This window comes from Acyrthosiphon pisum, chromosome A2 (genome assembly GCF_005508785.2).
Source record: "Acyrthosiphon pisum isolate AL4f chromosome A2, pea_aphid_22Mar2018_4r6ur, whole genome shotgun sequence".
NCBI lineage: Eukaryota > Metazoa > Arthropoda > Insecta > Hemiptera > Aphididae > Acyrthosiphon > Acyrthosiphon pisum.
The window spans coordinates 36964503-36985940 of record NC_042495.1 but is presented as its reverse complement, the minus strand read 5'-3'; the positions used below and the strand labels follow the sequence as shown (position 1 = coordinate 36985940).

At 28.5% G+C, this 21438-nt stretch overlaps 1 protein-coding gene across 1 annotated transcript; it reads right to left on the bottom strand.

Annotated features, from left to right (window-relative positions):
* Positions 1 to 12588: 12588 nt before the first annotated feature.
* LOC100161535 (carboxypeptidase N subunit 2) lies at positions 12589 to 20404 on the bottom strand. The gene is made up of 8 exons (XM_016801320.2): positions 20173 to 20404; positions 19792 to 20101; positions 19312 to 19683; positions 18760 to 19188; positions 13952 to 14184; positions 13519 to 13893; positions 13285 to 13460; positions 12589 to 12993 (listed from the first exon to the last, which is right to left on the bottom strand). Exons 3-8 carry the CDS (start codon positions 19313 to 19315, stop codon positions 12633 to 12635), a joined length of 1578 nt encoding a protein of 525 aa, XP_016656809.1. The 5' UTR covers positions 19316 to 19683; positions 19792 to 20101; positions 20173 to 20404; the 3' UTR covers positions 12589 to 12632.
* Positions 20405 to 21438: the final 1034 nt, after the last annotated feature.

The following is a 21438-nucleotide window of genomic DNA, read 5'->3' as shown; positions in this document are numbered from 1 at the left end:
CCAGAAACTTCACTCGAAGTTGAATATCAAAGCATATTTTTTTTAAATATAAAAAAAAAAATTCTTCAGGCAAAAAAAAATCACATGATTGACCATTGTAAAAGCAATGAGCTCCACTCTGAATTTTTATATACAAATAATAAATTAAACAATTAAGCTTGTAAAACATTTGTGAAATTAATAATAATCTTGATTAGTATTTATAATTATTTAATATAAGAATCCTACTTCATTATAAAATTTAAATAAAAAAATGTCTTTGCTGAAAGAATAGCCAATTAGTTATTGGTGTTCGTTTTTGTATAAGTTTAAATTGTGTTGCTTAGTAACACTATAATACGCAATACGGCTGCCGCTAATTGTCAATTTTGAGGTTGCCATTTAAAATTAACGGCGGCAGCTCCCCAAAGGTCATACTTACAATAGATGAATGTAATCGCTACTGGTATAGTTGACATTTCGCGGCGAATGACTTTTAAATTGGATTTATTTTTTGTCAAATTCAGCTCGTCATTGCACGAAATTAATTATTAATAAATGCCATGTCTATAACAGGTATATAATAACATAATATAATAAATGTCTTTAAAAAATATTATTCTATAAAATGCGAACAGTCAATTATTTTTAATACAAATAATGCTATAATATTGAATAATTTTTGATAGTTAAATTTAAATTAAAACAATATACTGAATAATTATAAAGATAATTGTTTTTGTTTTAAATTATATGTTTTTACAAACTATAGGTACTTTCTGAATTAATAAAATTATCTCTAATAAATATTTAATTAAAATTAATAGTTAATACAATGTAAACACAATAGATAACGTTAAAAAAATGTACAAATCATATTATACTATTATTTAAATAAATAAATAGATATATAAATATCTATTTGGTTATAATTTAACATAATAAAATATTAATTACTTATTGTTAAGTATTTTTTTTGTTTAAAATATTTAGTACAATCTAGTGTATAAAATGAACAAGTATATCAAATAAAATAGATAGGTACTTATATTGTGGAGAACCAGTTGGATATAATTACTGACAAATTAAGAATGGGTAGAATTAGCTTGAAAAAAAGACGCATAAATTGTATCCTAAGTTCTAGAAGGATTATATACCACTTTGGTTTATAATATATATTTACTTAGATACGATTTAATGTTTATACCCTTCATTTTTAATTTGAATAGTTTTATTTCTATATAGATGATTCATTCCGTATGGTTACTAATTTTTGGTAGTATAATTTATTCCCTTTTTTTCTGAGAGCTTTTAATTTAATGAAATTATATATTATGTAATTTACAATATAATTTGAGATTATTTAAAATTGTTAAAATAGATTTGTTGTACACATGTTTAATTTTCTTATACACCGCGATGAATATCGTTGGTTAAAAGTTTTGTTAGAATAAATTGTCTCCCACCACCGCCCTTAACAACAACAATTTGTGTATACTGCAGTATACACTATATTATACACTCCCCAAGTTTAGCGGAGACCACTGCTCTAAAGCCGATTGTCGTCTCGGGGGATTTCCGTTCGCCTCTCAATATAATGGGACAGTGATTGGCAATTTAAAGGCTGAACTAAACTCAGTTTATCCGCGTGAATTTCGATATTTTGCTTAAAGTCCCATGTAATAATGTCGTTTACACAAGCCGGGAACTTCATTATATGTGCATCCCTTTTACAGCGCGTTCGTGGTAAAATTGAATTACTTTGCGATTCGACCACAATCATTTTTTTGACCGGATAGAATAGTGTACTCTAATCGATTTATTTATTGAATTTCGATATAAATGCAGAAATCAACTTCTAAAGTAAGTTAAAATGAGTATCCTCCACTCAATGCAATGTTTAATATACTTTTTATTTTGACCATTTCAAATCAAATCACAATTATTATTGTTAAATGAAGCATACCAACCTACTGCTGGAAAATAATTTAAAACTAACACTCAAGTGTTTACATGTATTGATGTATATTATACTAATATGTTAAAATACAAATTTTTATTTATTATTATATAGTTTAAATCACTTTAAAATGAAAAAATGAAATATATTTAATTGATTTATTAGAAATTAGAATATATTAATTAAGGTATATTTACATAATATTTATCCGCTTAGTGTACTTACCTACTACCTACCTAAAACCTACTAATACATAAATTAATTTTGATAGTTTAATTTTCATGGTTTAAAAATATTTAAAATTTTTCTAGAGATTATTAGAGTTAATTTAATTTTAAAAAACTACTGTGTATGTGCAGCAAGGTAAAAGGTTGTATTTTTATTTTGAAAAAATAGTTTTTTCGTTTAAAACCGTTTTGAACAATATTAACTTTTATTTTTGGTTAAACGTAATTTCATCATTAGTACAAAATTGCATTGTTCTTATATTCTTTGCTTCACTGTACAGTTGTGGAATCATCAACTATTATAGAACTAAAATTACTGAACAATTTAAATTATAAAAAAAAAAATTTATCATGTAGTAGGTACCATTGCGCATTAATGCATTTCCTATTATACCTGCGTGGCTGTAAATTTCCAAGAATGTCTGGAAAACTAACAAAAAACAGTGAGTAAAATGGAAATGCTTACACAACACTAGTTTTTGTGATAGTCGATCTTATTTTTAAATTGTAATAGAGGAAAAAAATTATCGAAGAGAATTTAAATTTTCACAAAATATAGGTATAGGTACTGTAGTATAAAAGATATTAGTATTTTCAAGATATTATATTATATTAATATCGAAATATGGATTTATGTTGATAACTTTTTTCTTGGGTAAGAAGCTTGAACATTTAATCAAAGGTTTTCTCAAAAGATTTACTTTCACAATTTTTTTAAAATAGTCAATGGTGAAATACTCGAAATCTATTATACTGCAGAAGCGTGTTCTTCGAGTTTTCCAATATTCCTAATTTATTATATTAAAATAAATAATAATGGCATTAATATCTACCATATTTACTAAGAATTATTTTATATATGTGTAGCCTATACCATGCCTTTTCTATTGACATAATAACATATTCATATAGTAGCATTTTAAAAATATTTTTTCATTCGGACAACGTGGTGGTCTTGAGGGCATTCCTGGTTTTTATTAATGATTTTAGTTTTTCATTAAAACTCTTGGTAGTCATAAAAATTACTAAATTACAATTTATTACTATTTCATTTTATTGAACTTCATGGGCATGGAAATATATATTTATGGTCAATTTCTAAAAGTTATAAAGGTAAATATAATTATGTTTGATTAATAATTTCTCTGATAGCATTTTATAATGATAATGTTATAATAATATTTTTAGTCAATCATTTGCTGTTTGTCGACAATATATCAATATTGTTGATAAAATTGGTTCATATTATAAAATATTAAATATTAAAATTAGGTTTATATCCAGGTATATTTAGTAGAATAATAATATAATATATCTCCCTATTATAATACTGTAGAATGTAGATTATAAAATAATTCAATCTATTACTAAAACAAAATATGCATGCAATCTGTATAAATGTAATATTTTTTTAAAACTCAATTATTGTAATAGTATCGTTTTTATAATAATTAATAACTATGTCCATGTATATTATGTTTTTATCAACAGAATAATTTTTGGTTTATTACGTCGAAATTATTGAAATAATAATACCTAACTGTTTGTTGTAGTTTCCAGTTATAGAAATTATTATTTATAACCGAAAATAAATTTTGGATCTGAAATCAGAATGACCAAAATCTTCTCATATTATCTTAATATAATATAGTTTGTCATAATTGATGTAAGTTTAAATATTGTAACACATGAAAGGGGGTATACAATGTTCATATTATACTTCATGCGTATAATAATATGATGGTATACACAATACTTAAATATTATACATATCTTCTATTATGTTATAAATATTAGTTCTGTATAATTATGATATTTATATATTGTATTATATACTGTACATCAACAGACTGAAATATTATTTTTCGGTAATTATTCCCTGAAACATTTAGGAAGTCTAGAACCTAACCTAGGGAGTTCCTGCAGTTTTACTCATAATAGTATTCAATGTGTTTATTATAATTATTATTTTTATTTTGTTCGGGGGGAGGGGGGAGTGAGGATTAATAAGTATACGATAGACCGTAGTTAGGTACTCGTGTAGACATATTCGAGTCAGATTCATGTTGTCTGGCAAATAATAGTGGGCCATTAAATCCGTTTGCGAGTCCCCAGAGAAAGGCCGTGTAAACGGCGCGTGTCCCTCTCGAGCCGCTGCCGTCGTCGACGACGGGCATTCAAAAACCAAGTAATACGAGAATGTCAGAGTTTTTAATGCCGCTTAATTAGCCGTCAACGTGCACGACGCCAATTACTTCTTTATTGCCTGCAACGCCCAAAAGAACCTGGGTTTTTCCGGGGTATTACGTCGTACATTATGTTTTATTAATATTTACACATTTAAGTATCTAATATATTACGCCAGCCCTGGCAAATTATCATCAGTGTAATAATAGTTAAATTTACGAATACCTAGATAAGTGTATAAGTGCTGCAAAACAACTAAATACTCACAATGTAACGTTAGTGTAACTCAACAGTCAACCTATGTCCTATTGTAGTATGGTGTATACGTGTTGGTGGTTAACGTTTTTAATTTATATATAGGTACAGTGTGATATATTTTTTTTTTTAAATTTAATTGACTTCTGACGTTTTTTCAAAAAATTGATTTAATCAGAACGGGAGTTAAGGTTTCGATGTATACACTTACCTATTTATAGCATTATTTTTAAGTCTATCTACGATTTAAAAAAATATCATATGATTTTTTGAAACTATCTCATTATCAATCTATAAATTTTTATTTTTTTAGATAGGAAGAAACATGACGAAAAAGTCAGTTGTTTAGAAAAGAAAATTAATTAAAATTCAAACTTTTATAAGGGGATTGAAAATCAAACACATTTTGTTTTGCTGCGCTTGCGTGGAGAAAAGAGGACAATTTTAATTTTCAAAAATACGGTAAGTGTAATATTATGTCATTATAGTAAACGAATAGTCTTCTTTATGCATTCAAATTTCAAATAAAAGCGATTTAAATTCAATCTCATCCGGCCAATATGTTTAGTGTTAGGTACCTTAAATTATATCAAACTGGATATTATAAAAGAAGGTGTGCTTAGTGTTTATATGTCCTTATGTAAAACACGTGTTGCACTAATTGTTACCTACTTGTATGCACTGGAGGGAAAGTATTACAACCATCATAGGTAATAAATATGGCACAATATAGTTCATAATTTAATAGCAGAAGTAAAAATATGTATTAAATAAGAAAGTCTTGTAAGTCTGTATTAAATATTATGACTCATCATATTCGTATACCTACGTATTACTCATTAGCCATTAGGTATATCTACTTTAATAATATCTATCTACTGTATTAATAACAAAAATAAAAATAATAATGTATTAAGGCCAGGGTAGTGTTACAATTATAGTCCTTGATTAGGTATTTTGTTTTTACGATAATTTTGGCCCTGTTCACCTCTGAAGAAGATGTCATCTTATTGGTGACATAGGACCACAGAAGAAACTTTTAGTGAGTATAAATGTATCTAAATCTAATAGTTACGTAATATAAACTGAATAATTAATAATTGTGTATACATTTGAGATTAATGGATTAATTATAACTACATTTTTTTTTATTTTAATAAAGAGGATAATGTTTCATAGTTTATAATACCGTCTTGTTCTTTTTTGAGTATAGTTATAATTAATTTTGTATATTATAACGGCTCACTAATCACTTTACTGGAATGAATTAAAAATTTCAAATCAAATGCCACTTGTAAGTGAATATTATATCAATAATCGTATGCTTTATTTAAATCGTGGACACAAACATGTCTTTTGGCTGACGTCTCTATATGAAATTTGAAAGGCTTTTTGTTAGACACGTAAATTTTAATCAATCGAAATATGGCGAAATTATTCGTTACTATGATATAAATGCGTAAATAATATAAAATGTTAAACAAAATTGTTCGTTTAACAATAATTATTAATCTAATAAGTACTTACCTACTAAGATTGATAAAAAAAAAAATAACAATAAAACAATAATGTATAATTATTAATATACCAGTAAAACACATGGGTAGGTACATAACAAATACCTACCTAATAATATTATACTCATTGTTGCTATAGAATAAAAAGTATTTAAAAAAATTAAAAATATAATATAATAGCAGCAGAGGATCGATGCTGTGATAAATATTAAGGTGCTCTGTGTGAGTGTATAATACAATATTGAGTAACATTATTAGCTTCCGTTCAGACGAAGGGTTGAGTGATGTTTTAGGAGTTAATAAAACAAATACGGGCCATGGCGAAGAGGGGATCGTTTTTTGAGCTGCCGACTACAACGGCGTCGACGACAACGACGGCGGTGCTGTTGTAGCCGATTTCAAAAGGGCCCGAAAAACATATTGACTTGGCGGGATACGATATTTTTTTCCATCGTTATAATTCTATTTTAATAATAAAAGGGCGCCCGTGTTTTGATTCGTTTCATGTACACGGAGGAGAGCTATATAATATATACATATATGTATAATATGTATACTGTCAGTTGCCAATACATATGTATTTACTACTTACATGGTATATAACGTATACATACACACACACATACATTGATAATATATATAGTATACCTATATATACAATATACGTTTACGGGGTGGCGTTTAATCGGGTTATTTCGTCCGCAGCGGTTATAGCCTCATCCGCGTGCGGAGCAGCTATACAGCTATACAGGCATGGTATTTACATTATTATTATTATTATTTTTTTTTATAATAAAAGGCACGTTTTGCATAAAGTATATTATATAATATTATATATGCGCATAAAACATAAAATACATCGCACAGTGCGGGGAAAGAGTGAACCGGAGCAAATCGAATCATTTCGCCCAGTTTTCTTTCCGGGCTTTTATAATATATATAATATTTTATGTATACATAATAATAATATATTATACGCGTGTACAAAAATGTATAAAACACGCGGTAAAGCTTCGGCGGCGTCGGCGGTGGTTGTGGCGGGCTGCAGAGGGGGCGGTCCGGGCGTTTTGCGGCACGTCTGCGTTCTTCATTTAGCCCATTGTCTATGGGGCGACCCGCAGCAAAGTCCCGGAATACTAAAGGGGCTATATAATAGTATGGAGGTTATTGCGATTGAACACGATGACGACGCTTATTCTCGACCCGGCTACAGCGTCCGCCTTTGCCCGACGACGAAGGAGGTGTTCGGTCCGCCGTGTACAATATAATAATAATATAATATAATACGTGTACCCGGAACTTTAGACGGCGCCGTATAATAATCATAATAATAATAACAACACGACCGCCGCCGCGCACCTACATGCGTATTATTCGTATTATATTATGTAACAGACTCGCCGTTATGAATATTAACAGTTATGGTAATTTAGAACGGTTCACGGAATCCGCCTGTCGCTATAGCGGACCAAGAGGTATACGACGGTATGTGTGGCATATTATATTATATAGGGTACCGTAGATATAGATATTATATAGTAATTATTAATTAAGGACCGGATTTAAATGTCTTAGAAACTATCCAAGAATGCTTTAAGAAATAACCAAAAACGATTTAAGAAAGCCTTTTAAACGTATAATAATGAATTTAAACAATGACCTTAAATTGTTTTTGATAGGCATTCAAGAAGAAAACGGCTAATTAGCTTTTGGAATTTCTAACAACACTTATTTATTTTAACTAAACCAACAATAATACAAAAATAAAATAACGAATCTATATAAGCACGGAAAATAAATAAACAGTATTAGTGGCGTAGCCAGGATTATGAAATGGGGGGTGTTTTAGGTATAGATTAAAACCAAATTTTTACAGCTTTCGTATATAAATAAATTTAGAGTTCAGGACTTGACTTGTTGCACTAAAAATTATCGAAATATGCAGTCAAAATTCTCAAAATATGCTTAAATATATGTACTATGTAGCAATATTTTTATATTATTTTTGAAAAATCATAAAACATATTGCAATTTAGGTAGTAAAAAACTAAAAAATAAGTAGGTATATAAACCTGATAAATAAATAAATAAAATAAATAATACTGGCATACAATACTAGGTTAATAAATAAGTAATAACGAATAACGTGATATGCGAACACCGTGATAAACGAACACGTAGGTACCTATATCTACTGATGTTCATTTCTTCGTACAATCTACAATTATAGTTTAAACTGCACAGTTTTGTCACAAAGAGACTTGTGAAATCTTACATATGCGAATATAGGGCCAACTGTAGCCAATCTCCACCTACAAATTTAACAGCCCTCCGCCCCTCCCAAACATTTACTTAATTTTTTAAGCTTATTCAATTTTATTGGCCTCCCCAAATCTCAAAGTTATCGCCTATTGTATCTAACCAAACATAATATTTTTTAAGATATTTTTCAATGTTATCCAAATATAATTTTTCCCGAAAATTGTATGTACATTTAAGTTAAAAAATACACAAGTTTGCAAATTCAAACTTTGTATTTAATTTCGCCATTTCATAAGACAAATTTATAACTTGCAAGCAGTCCCGAACCCTATAAACAATACATTTATTAGGAGGGAAAATTCAATGGGAGGGCTTTAAACACCCATCCACCCCCCCCCCTGGCTACGCCACTGAACAGTATAAAAAAAAAATATAAAAACGATCGCGATATACAGTGGTCGCCGCTTATAATGATCACATTCGTCCGAGAGTATTTTGATCAATTATAACCGGAAATCACTATAAGCGGTGACTCAAAAAATATCGAAAAAATAACGAAAATTTTTTTAAATAGGTACATATTTTATTTTGTACAAACCATTAAAAAGACTGTGCAAAATATCAAAATACAGTAGTATTAATTAAATTTAAATTTAAAAATTAATAAGTAAAATATACATACATACATACATACATACATACATACATACATACATACATACGAAATTTAAAACTTAGGTTCTTTTAAAAAAGTCGGTAATTTGGCCCTGTTTTTTTGGTATGGAAACCATCATAATGTGCTCTAAGTTGTTCAACGTATCAAAGTAATTTGTGCCTATGTCATGCTCTTCAATAGCTCATCTTAGTGTATTAATTATTGTAGGTACGTATTAAAAATATACGATATTATGATATGAAGTACACTCATCACGTGGGTCACATTAGATAAGATTAGGACGGCCGTTCGAAATCGTTTTTCCTCCTTTGTGTACATAAAAATAGGTAATTTTATTATACATTTTATTTCTGACATGATTATTTCTGATCACTATAACCGAAAACCTGATCACAGTACGCGGCGAAAAATGCACTAATTGTCTGAAAATGATAATTTTAAAAAAAAAATACTAAATTAAAGTTTCACCTTTGAAGTAGGTGTCTGTTACATGAATCGAATTATGTACTTGGAATTGCTTAGTACTATAGAGCACCCAAACAATAATGTACTTAGCATTGAAATCCTGGCCTAATAATAATATATTGTATCTATATGTATGTTCTGTACCCAACACTATTAGAAATATATTATATTGATTGGCACATACATATTTATTATTGTTAACGGTGCAATTTAAATCGTACCGGTACCACATATATATAATATCAATATATAGGTATACAAGCGTAATAATAATTAATTACGTGTTTCAGAAATGTGCGTGGAATGCTAAACAATTTACCAACTATAATCAAAGCCGCTCGAAAAATAAGTAACTACCTACTACCTATAACCTATACATTCAAATTGAAAAATCATTATAAAACATTACTGATTTTTAATACTTCGATTTTTCATAATACATTAATACAACATAGTACAAAAATATTATTGATCCATTTTTAAATTAAAAATTATTAATCAAAATGAAATTTACATGAAAGTCATTATAAAAGTACTTAAAATGTTAAATAAATAATATAACATCTATAACTAAGAATACGTAATACTGAAATTCAACACATCACTTTTATCATTACAAATCTCTAAAACCAATAAGTATAATTATTTGCGTGTTTGATATTTGTAAAATATAATTAACTATAAAGAGCATCCTAACATCTAAATAAATGCAAATACACATCCTTTCATACTCATCATACCATCAATTACACTCCTAATGGCTGGTACATATTATAATTCATAATTATATAATCTTTTATCTTTATACGGTGTGCTATTTAATTATATTTTTTTCTAAAAATGTATGCTATTAAATTGACATTTTTTTATAGATAACTGTTGACAAACTCACATTTAAATACTATATATTAATGTAATTATGTTTAATAGTCTCGATGCTCTCGAGTTACTTAAAACTTTAGCGACATAAATACTGACGCTTGTATATACCTATATATATCTGGGCTTGTATAGTACGATCAAATCTTCAAAGGGAGGCAAACCGGGTACTAGAGAGGAGAGGCAGATGTATTCAAATTTAAAATAAATAATTATTAGAAATATAAATAATACTATCATGGTTATTTTTATTTTATTTTTACATATGAATACTATTTATCAAATACATTTATGACAGACTATATGTTAAGGGCGGTCGGGCGGATAGGTACTTTTGTTATAGGGAAATTGTTTAAAAGACCACACATAAAAATTGCATAAATGACACACTACACAAAGCCGAACGCTTCGCTCATAAACCACAATTAGTATGGTGCGATAAATTTCTTATAGGTACAATAAAGGTACACATATGTTTTAAATAACATATAATATTATTATCTATTCCAATAAATAATTATAGTCATTCCCTACAAACATTAGATTTCATGTTTCATGTTTGCATACATTGATACTAGGTTAAAAAATAATTTTAGTAGGTACCTATTCATTATATAACTAAATGTTTGAAATATCAAAAAATAAATTAAAAAATAAATCTTAGTGCTTTCTGGTACATGGGCCAAATGGCCAATAGGAAACTGTTTCCGTGTTTCTATAGGCCTATTTACCCTTGTTAATGGCCATTGACCAACAATATAAATGGTTGGTATATAATTTAGCTACAAACAATACAATTTTCTTTTCAGGGTGATTCACCAAGCGTGCTCACGCCTCACACCCATTTTTTCCTTTAATAATATATTCAAATTCTGATTTTTGGAATTTTCAAATATATTCAAACACCATTTTTTTAAATCCTTCAATTATTTTTTCTACTTATGAAGTGTCTTGTGGTGATACAAACTTATATTTTTCAATTAAGCGTATTCGTTTAGTATATGTGACCTATCAAGACGATTATCTAAATTATGTACGGACAACGTATGGGTATTGGGTACCGATCTAAATTAAGTATTAACAGGCAAGATACATTTTTTATTTTTTTAAGTAATATACAAAAAGTGTATTGCTAAACATTTTTTAAAAGTAAAATACATTTTTTTATAATAAAATTATTTTATGACATTTTTTGAATAATTTGGCATATTGATGTTATAGGTGTGTATTCATACATTTTTTTTACTGGTATTTTATATTACTGTTATTGGATTTAAATTAAATATTTTACACTTAAACTTAATGTCTTGATGTACCTACCTATTGACCAATGGTTTGCTGCAGCCTGCAGGTCGTTATAATATTTAAATGATTAATTAATATTATACAGTATTGAACGTACGTACTATAAATAAAAGATAATAATTTATAGGTTAACTAATTATATGCCTAGTTTAAACTGGTATTTTAAAATTAATTTATATTATGAAAATTATTTTGATAAAAATCTTCTCACTTCCTTTGTCATTTTTTTGTATTTTTTTTTTTTAGAACAATATGAACATAGGTTCAGTAACAAGGTTAAAAACAATTTTATATATACAAAAGCGTTTTGGCACATAGAGCACAACAATAACCGGCATCAAGGGTTTCCGGTTCTCGTCAACAATGAACTAAAAGAAAGAAAAAACACACCCCTTGACGTTGTGCCCTCATTATAGTTACGTGTGTATGTGATGAGACAAACTCATTATGTCAAAAGCCCACTAGACGTTTTACAGAAACGGATGAAAAGTGTTCTCGGTCGTTGAGCCGTTGCAATGGGCCTGTGACAAGACCCTAAAGACCTCTAAGAGCAAGAATGTGTAAATTGAGAACGCTTCAGAAAACGTTTTGAACTAAATGTAGAGACTAGAGAGACAATGTAGGTTAAAACGTCGGGTATTTTATTTTCACTAAACATAATATGGTAGGTATTTATTAATATAATATACTTTATTATAGGTACTAGCTATATATCACAATATAAAACTGAAAAATAAATTAGAGTAAATAAATAATTAAAAATAACATGTTTTATTGCAATCAACGAAAAAAATTATTATATATAATATAATATATACCTAATAACTAAATAATACCTATTGTTAAACGTTTCACATTATTATCTATCTTATTTTCCAGCTCATATTTGTTTTTAGCCAAAAAGTTTAAAATTTATGATTTCAGTCTGTATTGTTTATAACTATAGGTGATCGTCCATTGATCGTTGTAGTCTTGGCAGGCACTTCTAATGTGTCTGTATCTTCTTCGAAATCAGCGGGTCTGTATTTTACACCAGTGCTAAATCCAGACGGAACATATATGCTGGGCTTTAGCACCTTTTTCATTTCCCTACAACCCATGTTTATTAACGTGCCAAACACGAAAATGCCGATTACTAAACCGATGACAATGATAAAATGTCGGAGTCGTGTGACGTGACCGTGACTGTGATTATTAGAAACATGGAAATAATTGTCGCAATCGATGTGTTCATTCAATTGAGATACTAGTGTCGCATATAGGATTTTGGGCTCGTTACACCTAAAAACGTAAATTGATATAAAAAATAAAGAACCTTATAGAACTTTGAAAATAAATATTGGTATTTGAATAAAAATAATCACTTTAGAGTTTAGAGGTGACAAAGAAATTAGTGTACAGAAATAGCTAATAGAAATGGCGATTGTCGAATGAAAAATATCAAGCATATTAATTTAAAATTGAGAATTTAGACTATAGGTATATACAAGAAAATAATGCAAAATAAATTAAGATTATTGAAAGACGTTTCATTAATATTTTTACATACTACAATACTTATTCAATAATTACCGATAATATAGAAGTTTTTCCGGCATTTCTGAAAATGTTTCATTGATATAACTTGCAAGCCACGACAAGCTACAGTCGCACGTCCATTGATTACCTTTGGCATCGAATAAGTCTAGCATTGACCAAGGATAGAGTTTTGAATCTATACTGCTGATGTTCGTGTAACTTATTGATAGCTAAAATCAAAAGACGAAATTGTATTATCACTCAATCACTAACGTTTTATTGAATTACTTGTCTCAATGACCATTGCTGGCTAGTATTGTCCACGAAAGCGTCATAATGGATGTTTGACAATTTAGGATTGTGGGACATGTGTAGTGTTATGAGCTTCTTTAGTGGTGCAAATGTACCGCATCCGACATCGGTCAAATTAGGCATACCGCTCACAATGAGTTCTTGGAGTTGGTCCAGGCCGACAAATGACTCACTATCCAAGTTACTTATGGGATTTGCGTTCATATTAAGATACGCTAGAGGCATGTTCCGGATTCCTTTTGGTATATTCTGGAACTGGTTACCGTTCAGGTATAATGTTTGAACATTGAACAGTTGGGAAAACGCATCTGTTGGGACGTCTGATATACCTGTATTGGCTAAATCCAATACCTGTAATTCAACATTTTTTTTATTAAATCATGTTATGAACAAAAAAACAGTAATTTACCTGGAGATTTGTTAAATACCCTAAGGAGATTTCGGTGTTTTGATCGATCACCAATAAAGGATTATTATTTAACTCAAGCATTTCTAGCTTCGTTAAATACTGAAAAAAATTCGGGGGTAAAGAATGTATATTATTGTATCCTAACTTCAGGACTCTTAGCGCTGGTTCATCATTTGTGGCCGGTATGTTTGGCCGTTGATAACTACGGTAAACAGATTCACGTAATTCATGACCTATAAAATAAATAATATTTTTAGTAATTCAATATATATTTTATATTATACAATAAATAAATTACCTAAAAAATAGCATAGTAAATAAAAATAACTGTGTAAGCCCTATTCAAATTTTAAATTATTAATTTTATTTAAACTATTGTTTTTATAAATTAATTTTGAATAATATATTACAATAAACCTACGTCCTAACGTCCTTCATAAACATTTTACCAAAACAAATAAAAATATAAATGTTTTAAAATAGTTATTCAATAATTAATTAAATTGTGATTTTGTTTATGTAACTATTAATTTTATGATAATAATAATAAATACATTTATTTATATTGTCATCTAGTCGTTTTTTAATATTTTAGGTTTGCGGTTCCGTTTTATTCGTATATGATTGTACGCAACTATCAAAATAATATTTACCGTAATCATGTTTTAATAAATAAGCTATAAATTATAAGCATCATTTAAAACAGGTTAAATATCCTTCGGTACCTACGTTCGACGTACTGTCAGACATATATGCGTAGGTACATCAAAATGAAACTTGACTGATGCAATATATGAACTGATTTCACGAAAACCGAAAAACGTCTATTTTATTGATACACATTTCAAAATAGAATAGATGGATTTAAAATGTAATGTGTAGACGTAGAAGTGTAGAACACTGTGTACTGATAGAAATTATATGTATTTAAAAAAATCTCATTTATAACTTTTATAATTTATTGTTGAGAAAAATTGAAGCTTGGAAAATGGTTTTCATCAAAGTTTTCATTCATATTTTTAAATTAAAAAAAAATTTTAATAACATGAGTATCACAAGAATGATGTAATTTTATTAATTATTGATAGTCTATATAACACTATAACAGTGGTTCTTTAAACTAATTTTCCTCGTGGCACATTAATACAAAATCATTAGCTACTAAAAGACAAAAATTAAGGCGCACCTTCAACAAACATTTTGTACTTCTAAATAAATGTATTAAGTTCGGGAAAAACCAACACCACCAACCAAATAAATAATTAAAATATTGAATTAATACGTACATATTATTTGTTTTGATTTTTAAATTTTTATTTATTTTCTTAAAAAGTCAGATATCTTGAGTAATTTTATTTGAATTAAATTTTTTTTTTCTTCAAAAATTGTGTTTAATAATATTTTTTATTATTTTTACATGTATAAATTGAAAAAAACTCAAAATTATCATGACACAACTGTGTCAAACATATTTTTACAAGACATGCAGTTATGAAGTTTGAGTTACCTATGGGTTATGAAAAATAGACAGATTTGCAAAAACTATATGACATTTTTAGATATAATTTAAAAAAACACTCCACCAACATTATTGCCTCCGTGTCTATATGATTAAATTGGCTTTTTAAACTATTTTATTCATCATTGTAGAGCTAAATACTTAATTATCTTAATTGTTAATAAACTTATACAATTAATTAGTTATAAAGTTTGTTGATACATCTAATATTTTAGTTTTTAATTTAATTTTTTAACTAATTTTCAATTTATACATGAAATAGGTAGTGAATTAATATTTTTCGCATAATTTATAACGTGCATGCTGCAGCATACGTTATTATACCATAATATTATGAGAGGTTGAAATGTATGCATATAACTTGAAGAATGCGAACAGTTTTGCATATTCTGTATACGGTATTGTAAATTGTAATTTAATTGCTAATTAGTCAATTTAAATGAACCAAATTCAATAGGGTTCGCATGGCGATGAATTTAGCCATTTAGGATGTTCGCCGGCATCTTACGCAAAGTATATGTATATTATTATGTTCAATACATGTATCTACACGGTCGTTGTGGAAGTTTAATATAGTCTTATGGGTTGTTTGTCTGTATAGCTCCTTCGTTCAATTTGCAGCGGTTAATTGAATCACATGCTTCGAAGGTTAATCAAATTAGATCTACCATTTCACCCTATAGTCATTTCAATTTCCATGGATACAAATAATTGTTTTTATAACTGAAATTGTCCTAATTAACCTAATCAGTAAAAAAGTTCACAAAATATTGTTTGAGAAATTTAAAAACACATTATATATTATATAATAATATAGCCTAGGTAATCCGTAACTATTATATTATAATGGACGAGGTTTGAATAAAAATGGGGGCGATAAAATCCACAATTTTAGGCTTTGAGTGAATTTATGAATATTATTGGTTTTACAATGATAGTTTTTTTTCTGTGATCACCTTTTGGATCAGTAAAAGTACATTAATAATCAATTTCGTTCGAAAGTTTGAGGGTATTTCTGGTAGCCAGTTTGATTTATGTGGTACTTTGGTCAAAATATGGTAAAAATACTTGAAGACAAATTTATCGGAAAAAAATTGATGGAATTTTTAACGCAAAACTAATTTTTAACAAAATTGATTTTTTTTTTTTATTTGTTGTAATTCAGAAATAAATAACTGTAAAGAATTGATTTTTTCAACAAATATTAATTATACTAGTATAGTAGCATTTTATAAAATGAAGCTAAATGTTATTATAAAAGATTTAACAACCACCTAAGTACTCATTCAAAATCCATAATCAAAATATTGTGTTCTCCGCCACAATACCAGGTAATCCTCCTAAATCTTTAAAGCGCAAGTGGTGTCGTGATCTGCCTTAAAATTTAATTTAAAAAAAATAAAGCAATAAATTATCTAGAAAGAGTCATCAGTGTCTCTTTTCATAAAAAAAAAAATGTTTCTCATCATGTATAATTTGTAGTTTTAGCTTATATTCTTACTGTGTTAGACAATACAGCTAGATTGTATATTTGTATAAATGGGTATTTGTATGTGTATGTCTATATAATATACTTATATACGTACCTATATATTAGTTTTTTCTTGACATGCTATTATATTTCACAAAATATTTTGGCTCTTTTGTGCATTTATACCTAAATATTTTAAATCATTGATTTATCTTTTTTTCGATTTATAAAATATATTTTTGACAGTTAAAAAGCTGGACTGTATAATACAAAATCTCTCATAAGTTATTCTTACTCCAATTCATAAATATGGAAAATACATAGTCACAGTATTTTTTTATGAAATTCGGCAAAATCACAAGAATATTTAAATTATATGTATTTAAAATAGGTACATACAATTTTTAATTTGAATTTTGAACACCTTGTTATTGTGGGTGATTCAAAAAATATTATTTGCAAAAACTTGCATTTTTTCCGCTACTTTATGTATATATTATTATTTATTATAGGTATAAAATGAAATTTTAAAAATATTTAGATTAATTTTAATTTATTATTATCAATACCATGAACCTATTCACTAATACTAATAATATATGAAATAATTGTATACTATATGTAATTTATTTTTGGAAAAATTAATTCAACCAACGACTACCTACACCATATTTTAGGTACTAATATCAATTTAGATACCTAATATATAAGACATCATTAAAAATATAGCAATTAACAGACTTTCTATAATAGTTCACTTAATGTTCATATTAAATCGTATTATGTACATAATATAATGATTTATAACTGAATTCAAATTTAACGCATACATTACTTTGACCTATTTAATGTAAAGAAAATGCTAATATAAATATTCAGGGAAAATTTCATATTTGTACAGTAATTTTTTTAAGAGTTAAAACAATTCAATTTTGTCGAAAATCAATTTGGCGTAAAAATTACCATTTTTCCCCTAATTTTGATTTTGTTTTTCCTGGAATTTTTTTAATACTACCAGGAATTCTAATAATGACCTCCTAAATGTACCAACTAAATTCACTATCCCACTGGAAAAGATTCTGAAGTTAAAAATTGTAGTATTATTTCAACTACTTATCGTGTACACAGACTTTTGTAGACTTTTTGAATTATTGTGAAAGAAATCAATAATCACGTATTTGTAAAATATTTTGTTACCTATATGTTTTATCATTGAGTATACCTATATTATATATATATAATATTATATACTCAATGGTATTATTCAAATTACAACATTTTATATTTATTATCATTATTATATGGTTAATTATTAATAGTCAATAGGTATTTTATACATACAGACATTCAGTTATATACTTTCCAAAGGTAATTTAAAATCTTATTATTTTGTCACGTATAGTATTTACTTGTGTATTGATTATAATTGTGTATAAAGATCACAGATTTTAGGTCCGGTGACTTTGATAGAAAAAGAGGGATTACAAAAAATCGTTAACTATCTCATATAAGAAAAAAAATCAAAGTGATACCAAAATTAATGCTACTATGGTTGGAACCTGGTGACCATATTCATGTGCCACTCAACTAAATTCGGCTCTCATTGTATATTGAGTTTCGAACAATATCGAGGATTTAATTTGAATGAAGATTTCATAAAATACTCTTAAAAGTTCAAAATTCGATAACATAATATTTATGTATGGTGTATGACTTAAATTGATAAAACACTTTACTTAAAAATATTAAGGTTTAGGTTTTCTTTAAATCTGCTATCAAAACTTTATTTACGTAAAACAAATAAACGTAGGTACTTACTGTTTAACGAATTGAAACTTATGTCCAGTTCTTCGAGAGCTGGTAAGTTCGTCAACGCTTTATTTGCGATGGACGATATGTTGTTGTATTTAAATGACAATTTCTTCAACGATGCCATTGGTGGGAGTGCAAATATTTGTATTAAATTGTTGTTTTCCAGGTTAATATGCAACACACGGTTAGCGAGAATCCCATCATCGTAGAACGCATGGTATCGGATCCAGTCTTCAATACTATAGGGATGACTCTTGCCAGCCATATTGGAACAGTCTAATATTATACCCGTTTTATCTTTGCCCTTATTATTGTCGAAACATTTGACTCTGGTTTGTGCCGCTGTCGATGATACGATCATCAAACATATGCAAAGTATTAAATTCATATTTGTTGAACCAGTGACAATAGATACGTGATTTTTTGATATTGTTTCTGTAAAACAGAAGTCATACAATCTCAATAATTATAGGATATAGCTGGTAATTATGAAAACGTATCGAAAATAATGATCAAATTATAAGTCATTAGTTAACAGTTATTGCATACAATCCATACCCATTTTAAGAACAATAATCAATTGGCCTTATATTATGTTGTAGAATTGATTCATCTGGTTGCAATGTCTGTTGTTTTGTTGTAAAACAATTTCGTATAGCCTTATTGTTCGTATAGATGTTTACAAGTAGTATCGACAAACATACTAATATTTCGAACTTCAACAGTTTTCAGATTCAAGTATAAAGTATAATGCGCATCATTTGTAACATCAACGTTCTTCAAATATATTAATTGTGCATTGTAATATGTGACTGAAGGCGTGAAGATGCTATGATACAAATATTATGTTATAGGTATATTATGTTGAGTGGTTAATCACGCAGTAGCTACTAGCTATACGTATGCCAAGGTTCCAAGATAAGATACTGTCTGTAAAAGATGAATCACATAGGTAGGTAGTTGTGAATTAGTTCAGTGCATACATTTTTATTATTTTTTTTAAAGTGCATAATAATAAAATTAGTATCACGTCCTCACCTATGATAAATGTCAGTAGTATGTTCATCAAAAACACTATCAGGAGTGTATCCAAAGTACGTACCAACACTTCAGTTTTTTCAACTTGATACGATATAGAAAAATTAAATCATTCACGTTCGCATATTTTACCTACTCACTACATCGCACTTCGAATTGTAATGTTTTTACAATAACATTACCTAGTATAATCGTCTTGCAATTTATTCGTCGTCTATACGCGTGCTCTAAACAGCCCTACACAGCCCTACACAGCAGTCGCTGGCTGCTTTTTGCAAACCATATATTGTTATTATCGTAGAGTAAAGTTCTGCAAAACTTGAAACGAATTAAAACCGTACATCATATCATTATTATTATTGCCCACTGTTCCTGGCTTACCAGTAGCAGCTATACAAACGATCCGGCGCGGCACGGCGGGGCGAACGCGAGCGAGTCATCGACGAGTTATCCGCGACGGTCACGTTGCCAATAAAATCGTTAATTACAATAAAGTATAGGTATTATTTTTATACTCTGTAATAATACGCGATCGAATGTATTTCCCGTGAATCTTGTGCACACCACGTTGCTGCGTTAACGTCATGCCCCGAATGGTCCTACGAATAAACTGAATCTGGAAGTGGTTCGTATTTTATACAGCGAGACCGCATGCTCGCGATGCCTACACCAGTTTTGTACATTACACCTAGTCTATATTATGCATTTATACCTATATCGATTATCGTACCTACTATTGCATTATTATATATTTTCTGCGGCCTTGAGTGCACATTTAAGCTTTGACGCGTCCAATGCCACCACGTGTGCGTAATACTATGTCTAAATAATATTATGTATAGTAATACGACTATAATACGAGATGACATTTTGACTCGTCACTGGAATGCAGAACCAATACGAGGTAGTGACTCAGTGAACATCGTTATGTTTACCATTAGGTATACGGTATAGGTACCTTATTTATATATGGGTCAATACACACACCGACTGATCTCCAAAATTTGATAAACCGACGAATGCCCGTCGATTATTATATAATCTTATATAATAAACTTACGTTGATGTTTAAGTCAGCTGGTATAGGTAAGTAGATATATAATACAATGATAGGATTTTCCAAACGGAAAAAATTGCCAGAAATCTGTGCAGTTAGTAACATAAAGTAGTAAAATACAACCGCGGTTATCCATTTCTTTAGCGAGAAAAACACATTGACCTGCCAATGTGTTTCTTATTTCAATAAAAGAGGTACCTACGCGTGGTATACGCGCACTTTGAAGGAGATAATGATAATTGATAAAACTATATATATATATATAACATTATATGATTAATTTCGGAAAACCGCTTTTTGCAGGCGCTATTATAATTCAATAGCTGCTGCAAGAAGTAGGACTTATTCTGCTTTTGGTACGACAACCTACCCATATTATGCTATATTTACTTAATTCTTGATTCTACAACATCCTTATACTTATACACTTTCATCATAATCATCATCGCAGAATCTCTCCCCTCAAAATCAGTTTCAGTATTTACTGAGTACGAAGTTCTTAAATGAAAGAAAGACATCATTTTTATCCAATATTCTCCACGGTTTTATAGTTTTTAGTTTTTATACTAAATGCATAACATGGAACGCGA